The sequence below is a fragment of the Pelecanus crispus genome, chromosome 10 (genome assembly GCF_030463565.1).
Source record: "Pelecanus crispus isolate bPelCri1 chromosome 10, bPelCri1.pri, whole genome shotgun sequence".
In the NCBI taxonomy this organism is placed as follows: domain Eukaryota; kingdom Metazoa; phylum Chordata; class Aves; order Pelecaniformes; family Pelecanidae; genus Pelecanus; species Pelecanus crispus.
This window is the reverse complement of record NC_134652.1, coordinates 15,741,767-15,754,871: the sequence shown is the minus strand read 5'-3', so window position 1 is coordinate 15,754,871 and position 13,105 is coordinate 15,741,767. Positions and strand designations below refer to the sequence as shown.

General features: G+C 44.9%; 1 protein-coding gene across 1 annotated transcript in view; it reads right to left on the bottom strand.

Annotated features, from left to right (window-relative positions):
* The window catches only part of SLF2 (SMC5/6 complex localization factor 2), a 31,493-nt gene extending 19,141 nt beyond the window's left edge, over positions 1–12,352 (bottom strand). The window contains exons 1-5 of the mRNA XM_075717704.1: positions 12,243–12,352; positions 6,532–6,575; positions 5,360–6,072; positions 4,328–4,385; positions 1,890–3,052 (exon numbers count right to left, since the gene is read on the bottom strand). Coding sequence (XP_075573819.1) covers positions 1,890–3,052; positions 4,328–4,385; positions 5,360–6,072; positions 6,532–6,575; positions 12,243–12,352 — 2,088 coding nt within the window. The remainder of the gene's footprint in view (positions 1–1,889; positions 3,053–4,327; positions 4,386–5,359; positions 6,073–6,531; positions 6,576–12,242) is intronic.
* Between the last annotated feature and the right edge of the window lie 753 nt (positions 12,353–13,105).

Below are 13,105 nucleotides of genomic sequence, written 5' to 3'. Positions count from 1 at the left end.
GTAACCACAAAAGTCTGATCTATAATGTGCTTGCATAATTAATGGCTAAGGAGAGAGAAAATAATTATGGCTGTTCAACATGTGCCTACAGAGGTACTCTTTAAGAGAAATTCAGTTAACGAATAAACCATTTCAGAGATTTAAAAACAGGAGGAGACAAGTACCAGAGTATTTATACAGGTATTCTGCTAACAGCAGGCTTGTTTTCTACTGTAGAAAATAGCATTGGGTTGACCCCAGCCAGCAGCTAGACACCACACAGCTTGTTCATTTCCCCGTCCAGCGGTGCAAGGGAATGAGTAAGAAGAGCACAAGTGAGAAAACTCATGGGTCGAGGCAAAGAACAGTTTAATAAGTGAAGGAAGGGGGCATGAGGGGGAGAAGAGAGAGTGATGCAAAGGCAATCCCTCAGCACCTCCCACAAGCAGAAGAATGCCCAGCTAGACTCTGAGGAATGGCTACATGCCAGACCAGCTCCCCCTGCTTGGTTTTTATTGCTGAACACACTATGTGGCATGGAGTATCTCCCTTTGGTCATCTGGGGCCAGCTGTCCAGGCCACACAAAGTCCTACTGCAGGATCTTCCTAATTAAACCATTATTTTACAATAATACTTCAAAATCACAACTTGACAGACTGTTGTTGAACAAAGAGGCTAACTTTAAAAAACACAGATCAGTTCACCGTAATATCCTATGAACTGGTGTCCTGGTTTGGGCTGGGATAGAGTTAATTTTCTTCCTAGTAGCAGGCACAGTGCTGTGTTTTGGATTTAGTAGGAGAAGAATGTTGATAACACGCTGATGGTTTAGTTGTTGCTGAGTACTGCTTATGCTAGTCAAGGACTTTTCAGCTTCCCATGCTCTGCCAGGTGCACAAGAAACTGGGAGGGGGCACAGCCAGAATAGTTGATCCAAACTGACCAAAGGGCTATTCCATACCATATGACGTCATGCTCAGTATAGAAACTGGGGGGGGGTTGGCCGGGGAGCAGCGATCGCTGCTCGGGAACTGTCTGGGTATCGGTCGGGGGGTAGTGAGCAATTGCATTGTGCATCACTTGCTTTGTATATTATTATTATTATTATCATCATTATTGTGTTGTTATTATTATCATTACTATTTTACTTTATTTCAATTATTAAACTGTCCTTATCTCAACCCAGGAGTGTTTCTCACTCTTACTCCTCCGATTCTCTCCCCATCCCATCGGGGTAGGGGGAGTGAGCGAGCGGCTGCGTGGTGCTGAGTTGCTGGCTGGGGCTGAACCACGACAACTGGGATTCAAACACTTCTTCACCCATCTCTTCTGAGAAGTCCTTCATCTCTTGGGAAGCCTTTCTATAATAATTCCAATTTCCATGAAATTCAGCCTCAAAGAAAACATCACCCTTACAGATCAGGAACTCATACGCAGATTTCTGGCAATCCAGACTGTGACAAGAATATACGACTCAAGTCTAGCACACAGATCTCTCAACAGATAGATCAATTTCCTCTAGCTAACTTCAATTCATAAAAATCTTACCTGATCAGGAAAATTAAAACATTAGATCCCACACATCTTCTAAATGTAACCTCCTACCTTTTTCTTTAGTGGGAAAAAGCAAAACCAGAACTCCTAAAAGCCACCGAAAGACATACAGCTAATGCAATCTGGCTGCACAGACCATCTTTCACCCATTCCAAGAGCAAGCATAGTAACAAGCACCCTTTCTGTAACTACATTGCACTGTACAGCACAGAACTCTTAAGTAAGCTGAGTAACCAGTTTTGCAGACAAATAACTCTGCGTTTTCATGCATTATGAGTAAAGGAAAAAAATCATACCAAAAATACAATATAACAAAGCTGATGCAATGCTTTTTGGGGGTTTTTTAGCCACTTACATGAAGCTTCAGTAATGGAGTCATGGTGTCCTGAGACAAACTGTCAAGACAAGATTCATCCAGGGTTCCTGCCTGTGGTTTGGTACTTGAAGACAGAATTTCTTGCAGTGGCGTGAATACTACTTCTTCTTCTTCTTCATCATCATCTAGACTGCATTCCAAACTCTCATCTTCACTATCAAAGCTGCTTTTTGCTTTTCCATTCAGCTTGGACTTGTCTGTACAGGTGCTTTCAACCTTTAACTCGCCTGAGAGTTCTGAAGACATAGAGGTGCTGTCCATGCACCCTTCTTTAAGAGACAATGAACGGGGAACACTTTCACCCATCTCTTCTGAGAGTGCAGGTTTCCCAGAACCTTCCACTGAACAAGAATGAGAAGCATTTTCTGAAGTCTTGTCTTTTGTTTTTGAAAAAATGTTGCTGGAATGAATACCGTAAGCTTTATTGTGTGCACATCCTCCTGGTCTTTTCCCACCTTGCTCCTTCTTAGCATCCAATACCTGAGATAAGCCAGCATTCCGGAGATGAGATTCCACACCTTTTCTTTGTGTTAGGTGGTGGAGAGAAGGTAACACAGTACTTTTTTCCTGAGAAAAAGGAAGGGACTTTTCCAAGAAAAAGTGTGAGTTAGCCACCTGCAATCGATTCTCTTTGGTATCCACAACAGAAGTGGGGTTATTTTTACCAGGACTGTGCGCAGAATACAAAGATGACAAGGCTAGAGAGGAGCACTTATTTTTCTCATTTTCATCGCTTGAGTTGAGATACTCCTCTGGAAGAGTAGAATCATGTCTAGGTAGAGCAGCAGCCTCCATTAGCTGCAGAACATCACCACAAGTAGACTTTAAAAGGATATTTCTTACAAAGTCAGACCTCCTATTTTTGCATTTTGCAGATGACCTACTAAAAGCAGGGTCATTCAAACTTGATAATTCAGATTGATTAGAACTGTCTGCATCCACACTCATGGCAGTGCGTTTTCTTTTCCCAGGAAGGTCTATTTGTTTGGATTGCCCAGAAGATGTCTTAAATCCAAGGCAGTGTGAAGGAACAGACTGGCTCTTCCGCACACCAGCAGCCATCTCGGATGACGTTCTGAGTGCATTTGGAGAAGATGCCTCAGGTTTTGAAACCTGCTTTGGCTTTGGTTGAGATGGGTCATCTATAAAGTGTTTAAGAAAAAAAATAAACCACTGTTGTCATGTTTAAAAAAAAAAAATCAAACCCATAACAGCTTACCCTTTAAAAAACTAACTTCTATTTTTAAGTCAACTATGACTGAAATTTTTATCAGAAACTACCATACTTCCTTTCTCCTTGAACACAGTGGATCAACATTAAGATTTAGCTGATACTGTACTGTTACACTGTTATTCTAACTAACTTGGAAATGAAATGAAATCCTTTTATTTTAAAGCAGCTCAGTAGCCACCGTAGAACACTTTTTCTATACACTAGAATCAATCAGTCTTTGGAAACAGACAATAGCCCAGTTGAGGTATGGGACTGGAAGAAAGCTTCTGTAATTACGTATAATGGCTATAAATAATGAGCATTATGAAAAGTATTTTGGAAATACTGCAATAATTTTAACAGTGCTCATGAAAAAGCATTCAGAATATGAAGAAATCTGTTTTCAGGCTATGGTTCTATGGCACCAGAATCCACCTTCCTCACAGCACTTTTCTGCTTAAGCTGGCACCAGCACCTGGACACTTCATGGCAAGCTACTTCATGGAGCTGATGTGGCTGAGAACTTCCCAACTCAATCTTCAGCCAGACCAGCTCCTCGTACCGCTGGCCAAGTCCCAGTGCTAGCATAGGCAGAAAGTGAAGCATAGTGGCAGAGACTCTGATAGGTTTACACAGCCACAGACCCACAACATGGGAATATTCTCCTTGGTTTGGGTAGCCCTCCCCTCTTCTTTTTTTTAAATCATCCTACTGACCTAGCTCAAGCCTCTATTCACGTGAGCTTTTTATATTCAGTTCTACCAACTGTAGAACAAAATTATGTGGTTAAAAGGGACAAAAAGCAACAAGAATACTAGCTAAACTTTAGTGTTCGGTTCAATGAGAATGTTCTTTTTGGATTAAGCTGAAAGACAGAATTTGTTAACCACCACAGTGAATGTGGGTTTTCCAAAATGCAAGACAAACCATAAAAATAATCAGGGATTAAGGGCTTCAGAAAAAGAAATAGCATGACTTCTAATTAAGTTACAAACAATCTGTTTTTCACTAAAATCTCCAATTACTTTTAAACCTCTTCAACCTTGCCATATATTAGAAATAACCTTGACTATACAGCAGCAATTCTTTTTTTGAGAGAGAAAACAGAAAAACATAACTTCAAGGAAAAAAAGCCATAAAAAAGAGACACTAAGTGACAAACCTGATTGTTTAATTAATTCTGTATTATCAGCACTGCTTCTACCTGAGGCAGTCTCCCTTGAACCAGAATGTGGTATTTTTCTTAAAGAACACCCATTTCCCTAAAAATAAAGATGGAGAAAATAAAAAAGTTAACCGCATACTTTTTAAAACCAGGATGTTGACGTCTTGAGCCAAGTGTTGAATCCAGCACAGACTTAGTTCCACACACCCCCAGAAATATGGTAATATACTTCAAGACAAACTTACAACACAGCTGCAAAGATCTCAACAAAAGGACTCTCCGTAACCCAGATTTTCTATCTTGTCTTCAGACTGGCCTCTGGTTCTAAATCTCTCCACTTTTAGGGCCATTAGCCTCTTGCGCCCCTGTTGCCCCCTATGGCAACATAGCCCAGCTGGCTTTTCTCAAACAAGTCATTAGGAACTTAAAAGACAGAAAGCACAGACAAGCAAATACAGAGGCAGGGGTGCTAAGGAGTAAAGGAAACACAAGCTAAGCAATCTTTTTGAGGCACACATAATGATCTTCCTTGCAACTACCAGCAACCTTTTAAAGGGTTTTCTTGGTTGGTAAAAAAGTGAACATAATTCAACCTGTAATGAAATACTACATACTTAACAGGACCGCTCCCACCTCTAATCTAATCTGAGCTGCTATTAACTGCAACTTCTTACTAGCTGAAATTTGCCAGGCTGTTCCCTACACTACGTTGTAAGAAAACATAAAGTTATAAGACATTTAAGATAATAAAGACATTTTCTCTACAAAATACAATTTAAAGTTACAATTTCCATTGCATTTTCATGTTTGCGTCTAACCCAGAATATCTCCCCTGCTTTTAAATCAGGATTTCTCATTTATTGTAAAATAGTTAAGAATCATCTTACCCAAACATGACCCAAGATTTACAAAGGAATATCAGAAGAGCATAAACTTTTGTTACATCTGAAAAAGGCAGCACCAAGAATCTCATCCTACATTGTAAAAGAAAAAACAAAAAAACACCAACAAAAAACCCCATATGCACAATGGGTCACTAATTTCCACCTTTAACAACTCTTTGAAACACACCTGAAGTGATAGACCTGTTCCTGAGAATGGCCTTACAGGATGTGGCTTAGATTGCTTCATTCTGTGTTTCTTCTGCTTCCTTTCTCTGCAGAGAGCTTCCAGTGACAACCTAAATTCAGGGTCACTTGAAGTGCAGGCCAATTTCACGGGAAACCCTGGGTTTTGGCACAGAGATGTGGTGTTCGCAGTGCCATTACTTCTAGCACAGGCTTTTCGAGCATCGGCTTCTGATGATGAAACCCATTTGTCAGTCTCTGAACTAGCGTCTCCTAGATCCATACAGTCAGTTGTCTGTTCCCAACTATTTCCACAAGACAACGGTGCTCTTGTTACACCCAGACACTTCTCATTTCTTCCCTGTTCCAACTTGACAGTGTTATCCTTTTTGGCCAAGAAACGGCTGCAAGATGCTGCAGTAACAAGGAGTTTTTGAATCACAACTTTTGGGTACAATGAACCCAATCCCTTGCATGCTCTGCCATTCTCTAAAATGTGTACACTGTCCTTTTTCTCCTTAATTCCTCTCCGAAAGGCATCTATCACAGGACTTGTGTTTGGTGTTTGGTCTGGCATCTTTTTTCTCTTGACCTTCTTTGGAGAAGATATTTTCTTTTCAAAACATTCAGCACATAAAACTGACAGTCCGATTCCTGCATCTTTTACATTTCCTCTGTCTGGTGAGCACAACACAGTTCTGTCTTTATGGCCAAGGTCTAACAGAGAAAAGACCAGACAAATTATTCACAATCACAATACTGGGTGAAAAAAAAAGTCTTGTTGGACTGTATTACTTGATATTTTGTCTCTCACATGCATCCAAAACAAATTTACTTAATCATTTAGTTTTGCTAGTGACATGTGATTTATTTCATATAAAAGAACTCCATGATCCATATCACAGCTTCAGCTGTTATGAACAATCTAGCTTAAGCGTGAGCCAGTAACTTGAACTAATAATCACATCACTATTTAAAGAAACTAATTTTCATAGGAAATTAACATTTTCAGTTACATTATTAGAAAAAAATGTAAATGTGCTCATTTTTACATATTTGGTAAGCTATACTCCTTATATTGCTGCTCCAATTTGGAATGAGATTGGACTATACTTCTGCACACTTATAGAATTAAAACACATGTAAATATCTTCCATTTAAAAACCATTTATTTACCTTGGTTTAAAACCGGTTTGAAGAACTCTGTAATGGTCTGGTTTCTGAAGAGAAAACATAATCTTTTTAAAAGAACAATACCTGAATGCCCATACAGTGAATATTGATAAAATGAAAATGCTATAATTTATTTCCACAGATTTTTTTTAAATGCCAGCAGCTATTATTTCTGATAACTCTTTCTGATAGATCAGAGAAAGCATCATCATCCTCATCACCTTCTAGCCTTCACTCTGCTTGGCCAATGAAGCCAACCTGCCAGTTTCCTCACTCAAACTGTTTCTTTTATCATCCTAGTAAGTCTTACCCACCCTTCCAGCTTAAACTAAGCTTTCTTAAATGGGACTGACCTCACCTATATCCAATATTCCAGATAAGACCTCACCAGTACCTTATGTGACGGTGTTAACAACCTCCCCATCTCCCCTGTCAACACTTTGAGCTGATAACTCCCACTGTAATTTTTTTAAAATGTGGTATAGTGGTAAGCAGCTGGCCTTATCAATACCATCAGTGACTAAACCCTCTCCAATGCATGATTAGTTGCAATCAAGTCTAACCACAAAGTTCTATCTGCAAGTTGTAAAGTCCAACTAATCCTGTAACTTTCTTCCTGTTATCCAAAACCCTTTGTGCACCACTGTTTGTTGCTTTTTTCACACCGCTGGTGCCAGGCTGGAATGCAAATTCCTATCTGTACTATTACCAGACTTCTCAGCAGGAACTTGTACCAGCACTGCCCCTTAACAAAATACACGTGTCAGCGACAACCCTCCCAGCACACATTACATGCATCTTCTGGCTTCTAACAGAAACAGCAGTCTACAACCGTCTTATATTTACACATACACGACAACATTATTAATAGCTTTAAAATCAGAGGGATTTTCCCTGGCAAGAATAAGTAGGATGTGAGAACACCAAGGCATTTCTCCGTGACAGGATGACGCTTCTGAAAATGGGCAGATTGTCTGAGTAAAGTACAATTTGAACATGAAAATACATCAAGAACTATGAACTTGCTATCTTCAACCTCTCCCACTTAGCAAGTAAGTTTACTAACGACTTCAAGGCTATACTTAGGCCTGTTTTGGAAATTTTCTCAAGTTCCAACAAGATATTGGTGTGAGAAAGCAAGAATAATACAGACTTAAGACCTCCTTCCATCTTTTGTAATCTTCCTATGCCTTCCAAAACAAAGCTATATTGTTACTGTCTGTGTAACAGTGATTGCAAGGCAAAACTTATTTATTCCAGATTCTAAGCTAACGTATTCAAGCATCCATACATGACTGTGCTTCACAGACTCAATACAATTTTTGAAGTTCAGGCTGGAAGAAACCACTGCTCAGTTGTTCAGACTAAACTTGGATTTAATTTTCTATCTTTCCGTAAGCTTGTTACTTGCACTTCTGCGTTTTCTACATGGCTTCTGCATTTTTAGTACCTGCACAAATACAAAAAGCTGTTTATAATGCATTAATACTTCTTTAATCAGGCTACTGGCAAGCAGTGATGTTTGAGTATGCTGTAACTCAACAAAAAGCCACCTGTAATCAGAATCTGTGAGTGCATAAAACTGTCTTTTTGGCTTACCAAAGAGAGCAGAAAAACTACTTGTCAAAGACGACTTGCCTCCAACCTGTCCCAGCTTAATTTGATGTAGACCAAAATAAGCCCATTCTTCCCACATGCTGAAGCAACAGGGTCTCCAAATTTCAGTTCAACATAAGAATCAACAGGCTAAATTGCAGGTTTATTCGCTGTTATTGCTGTTGCTGACTGATTTGTCTTTCTGGCCTAGACCACCTCCCACGGCAAGGCTCTTTCCGCCTTGCATTCCTCAGGACACTCCCAGTACTCGCTTGTGACTGCTCTCGCAGCTGCAAAATCATCCCGTGCCCACAGCTTCCTGCACTGTGTATCTTTCCAAAACCCTTCTATTTTCCTAACTAAGCAACTGTACTTCTACCTTCCAGGTTAAAGCCCCATCTACCATACCAACCACTGTCAGCAGTCCAAGTCTCATCTTCAGTTACCTCTTCAGATACCTCTCTGCACTTGAATATTGAGGGCAAACCAAAACCAAAACCAAAACCAATGCCCTCTGCTATCTACTTCCTTCTTTCTGCAGCCACCGATTTTTAATCGCTGCTTATCTCCCTCCCACATCCACTACCTCGTTGTATCATTTTGCTGTCTTTTATTCTAAATGCAAGAGCTTTGTAACAACATTCTTGTTTGTTCCATAATTATACAAAGCTTTGTATAATACAACGGAGACAATGGAGGCACTGCCACCAAAAAAAAAGGCCTAAAGTTTAAGCTTGAATGAAGAGTGATTTGTCTTAGACTATTTTTTTTAAAGTGCTTACCCACAGGCATTTTCTACTTTGCATTCTACTGCTTTTTGGAAGAACAAGGGATAGGAACTGTCCAACTAAAACAGAATAATAATTTCTCAAGTGCTGTTCTGTATCTTAGACAAGGAAGTGTATTAGAAACTACGAACAAAACCAAGAGTGAAAAAAAGAAAGTATATGAAACAGTACAAGGACGAATGTGACAAAGTACTGGGCTTTCAAACCTGCTTGTATTAGGTTTCTATATTAGGTTTGTGTGGCAAGGTTTTGGTAGCGGGGGGGCTACAGGCGTGGCTTCTGTGAGAAGCTGCTAGGAGCTTCCCCTATGGCCGACAGAGCCAATGCCAGCCGGCTCCAAGACGGACCCACCGCTGGCCAAGGCTGAGCCCATCAGCAACAGTGGTAGCGCCTCTGGGAAAACATATTTAAGAAGGGGGGAAAAAACCCAACACAACACAAACAGCAGCTGGAGTGAGGAATGAGCATATGTGAGAGGAACAGCCGTGCAGACAGCAAGGTCAGTGAAGAAGGAGGGCAGGAGGTGCTCCAGGCGCCGGAGCAGAGATTCCCCTGCAGCCCCTGGTGCAGCCCCTGCCCAGGCAGCTGTGCCCTGCAGCCCATGGAGGCCCACGGGGGAGCAGAGATCCACCTGCAGCCCGGGGAGGGCCCCACGCCGGAGCAGGGGATGTGCCCAAAGGAGGCTGTGACCCTGTGGGAAGCCCGCGCTGGAGCAGGCTCCTGGCAGGAGCTGTGGACCCGTGGAGAGAGGAGCCCAGGCTGGAGCGGGTTTGCTGGCAGGGCTTGTGACCCCGTGGGGGACCCACGCTGGAGCAGGCTGCTCCTGAAGGGCTGCACCCCGTGGGAGGGACCCACGCTGGAGCAGTTCGTGAGGAACTGCAGCCCGTGGGAAGCACCCACACTGGAGAAGTTCATGGAGGACTGTCTCCCATGGAAGGGACCCCATGCTGGAGCAGGGGAAGTGTGAGGAGTTCTTCCCCAAGGAGGAAGGAGCAGCAGACAGCGTGTGATGAACTGACCACAGCCCCCATTCCCTGTCCCCCTGCGCTGCATGGGGGAGGAGGTAGAGAAATCGAGAGTGAAGTGGAGCCCAGGAGGGACAGGGGGAATGCATTTTTAAGATTTGGTTTTATATCTCATTATCCTACTCAGTTTTGATTGGAAATAAATTAAACTGATATTCCACAAGTCGAGTCTATTTTGCCCATGATGGTAACTGCTGAGTGATCTTCCTGTTGTTACCTCGACCCACAAGCTTTTGGTTATATTTTCTCTCCCCTGTCCAATTGAGAAAGGGAGTAACAGAGCAGCTTTGGTGGCCACTTGGCATCCAGCCAGGGTCAACCCACCACACTGCTTTTCACATATATGAAAGTACAAAAAGAACATGTGATTTTCAACCTGAACAGGACCATAACTGCACAAACTATTCACAGGAGGATTTCCACTGTTGTTTTAATAAGAGGTCAAACAAAGCACTAGAAGAATGAAGAACTGATGAAGCAACAATAATTTACTGGTTTTCACTCATTTTTACCTGACATGAAAGTCACAGTTGTTTAATCTATCTTTGTCAACAGCTACATAGGTGTGGTTTAACGCTTTTCAGCCAAATATATAAATTCAGCAAAACATTATTTATCCCCAAAAAGTTATTCCACCATTTTTTGTGAAATCTCATCTTAACCAAAACACCAGGGAGACCCCTAAGGACCCCAGATAAGAAAAGGTAAAACCCATAAATACATGATCTCTTTAACAAAGAAAAAAGCTACACAGCCAGGAGATGCACCTAACAGACCCTTCAGGTCTTTCAAAATTAATGGCACAACCTGCATGAAAGAGGGAGGGAAGAAATTGTTTCACTTGTTTAAAAAGACAAACCCCTGAGTATTCTTTAAAAGTAACTAGTGTTTACAGCCATATCAGTGGTTATCTCTGATTGGGTAAAAACTGTACTTCTAAAAATCTGTGCTGGAAACGCGAGCAATAGCACAGAGAAAACAAAGCCACAAAACATAGGAATAAACCACAAAATGTAAACACATCTTTGACTTGAAAAGCACTGTAGAAATAACAACAAAACCAGAAAAGAAAGTTGCGCATAAAACCTCACAAAAAACCTCACAACAGTCTTTTAGATGACTGCAGCAAAACCGAAACACAGAGTAGTTTCACTTTCTTGGGCAAGCAGCAACACAGAAGAACTGAACTTTTACCTTCTTCCTTCCCTTCAAGTATCAGGGCTATCAGAAAAGAGGATCAGCAGAAACGAACAAAATAAGGTGCTGCTAACAGCATAAGAAAATTATGACTTGCCTCATACTGCAAGAAACAAAACTTATTTAACTCGGCAGCCTCTGAAAAACCTCATCAGGTCTTGGGTAGAATTTGAATTTCTAGTTGGCAGACAGGTTCATCGCGTCTAAAAACCGTCATTGACCACCACTGCCTTCATTGGAGACCTCCTCCTCCGGCACTGTTAGCGGTACAGTTCACAGAGGAACAGGCTTGAGAGCTGAATCAATGACAAGTGAAGCTCTCTCTTTAGAGCCGAACTGCTGAAACCTACCTAGCTCTACAGGTAGACTTGCTAACAAACACCAAGACATGAGAGGGGAGGACATATGGGCACACGTGGGAGGACTCGCGTATTTTGAATGATGTGCTGAAGATGCTAGTCAGTACTTGGCCAGACATCTTGACCAGCCGGGTTGGCTCAGTTGGTTAGAACACGGCGCTAATAACGCCAAGTTCACAGGTTCAATCCCTGCTCACTGCAGGGGGTTGGGCTCGATGATCTCTCAAGGTCCCTTCCAACCCAAAGCATTCTATGATCTTCAGTTTGTTTGTATGCTGTCAGGTTGCCTGGCTACCAGGCGCCTTTCACCTCGGCCAACAACCTATCGGCACCTCAGGGAACCAAGGGCCAGCGCCTCAGGGCCGGAGCTCCCAGTGGTGCGGGTACGGCCGAGCAGGGCACCGGCCGCCCCTCGCGGCTGGCAGCCCGCCGCGACCCCGGACAGTCTCACACCCCCCTCTGCCAAGCTTGGCCGGGACCGAAAGGCTGGAGCTGGGAACAGCACCGGGAGGCCCCGGCGGCAGCCGCCGGCCGCCCGCGGAGCGGCCCCGGCCCCGGCCCCGGCCCCGGCCCTGGCGCCAAGGCCCCCGCGCGCGCCCGGGCCCGGCGCGGAGCACGCCGGGAGCCGCCCACCGCGGGCGCCCCCTGCTGGAGGCGCGCTGCACGCCGGGATCCGAGCGGCGCCCCGCCGGCGGGCAACGCTGCGTCGCCCCGCTCCCGGCCGCCCCTCGGCCACTCCCCGACGGTACCTAAAGTCTTGGGTCGCCTCTCTGGACGCGGCCGCCGGCGTAAAATGGCGTCGGGACCTGGTGACGGACGGTCCCGGCGACGGCACGCCCACGCCGAGCGGCCGGGTCATGGCGCGGGTTGTCCGGCTGGCCCCGCGCGTCAAAAGGGACCGGGGAGACCGGCGGTCCCCAGCACCATAGAAAAGGCCGCCGGCCCGAGCAATCGCCCCCTCCGCGGGCTGCGGGCAGGAGGCGACGAAGATTTTTTTTTTATTTTAGGCTCGGTCGCCGATTGGCTGATCGGCTGAAGGAGTGGCGCCTCCCGTTGGTTCTTTGCCGCCAGGGGCGGGACGGGTAGCCGGAGCGCGGTTGTGATTGGCTGCGAAGAGAGCGGGGAGGTGGGAGGTGCCACAAGCGGCCGAAGGAGGAAGGGCTGTTTGGCGCCTTGGTCTCGTGCTCCTCGCCCCCTCCGATCCCCGCTCTCTGATTGGTGCGCGCGGGGCGGGCCCCAGCCCCGGCGCGAGCGCGAGGCACCGCCCGCCTCCGCCCCGCCTCAGGGCGCCGATCCGCCCCGGCCCTGGGCCTCCGCCCCGGCCCCGGGCCTCCGCCGCCCTCCTGCCTGCCGGAGGCCTGCGGCGGCCAGCCCTCCCCTCAGGGAGCGCCCGCTCGGCCTGGGGCACGCTCGGGGCGAGTCCTCTACGAGCACAAGCGTCCCGTGAGGGAAGCGGCCAGGGCCAGCCAGTGAGCCGCGGGCCGTGGGGTTTGCGCTACGTACATCGGAGAGAAAACCCAGTCTGCATGTCCATCTCCTAGCTGCCTGACAGAGCTGCAGCTGTTGGGAGGCTAAAAAGGCGGGAAGGGAGTAACTTTTTTGAAATCACCAA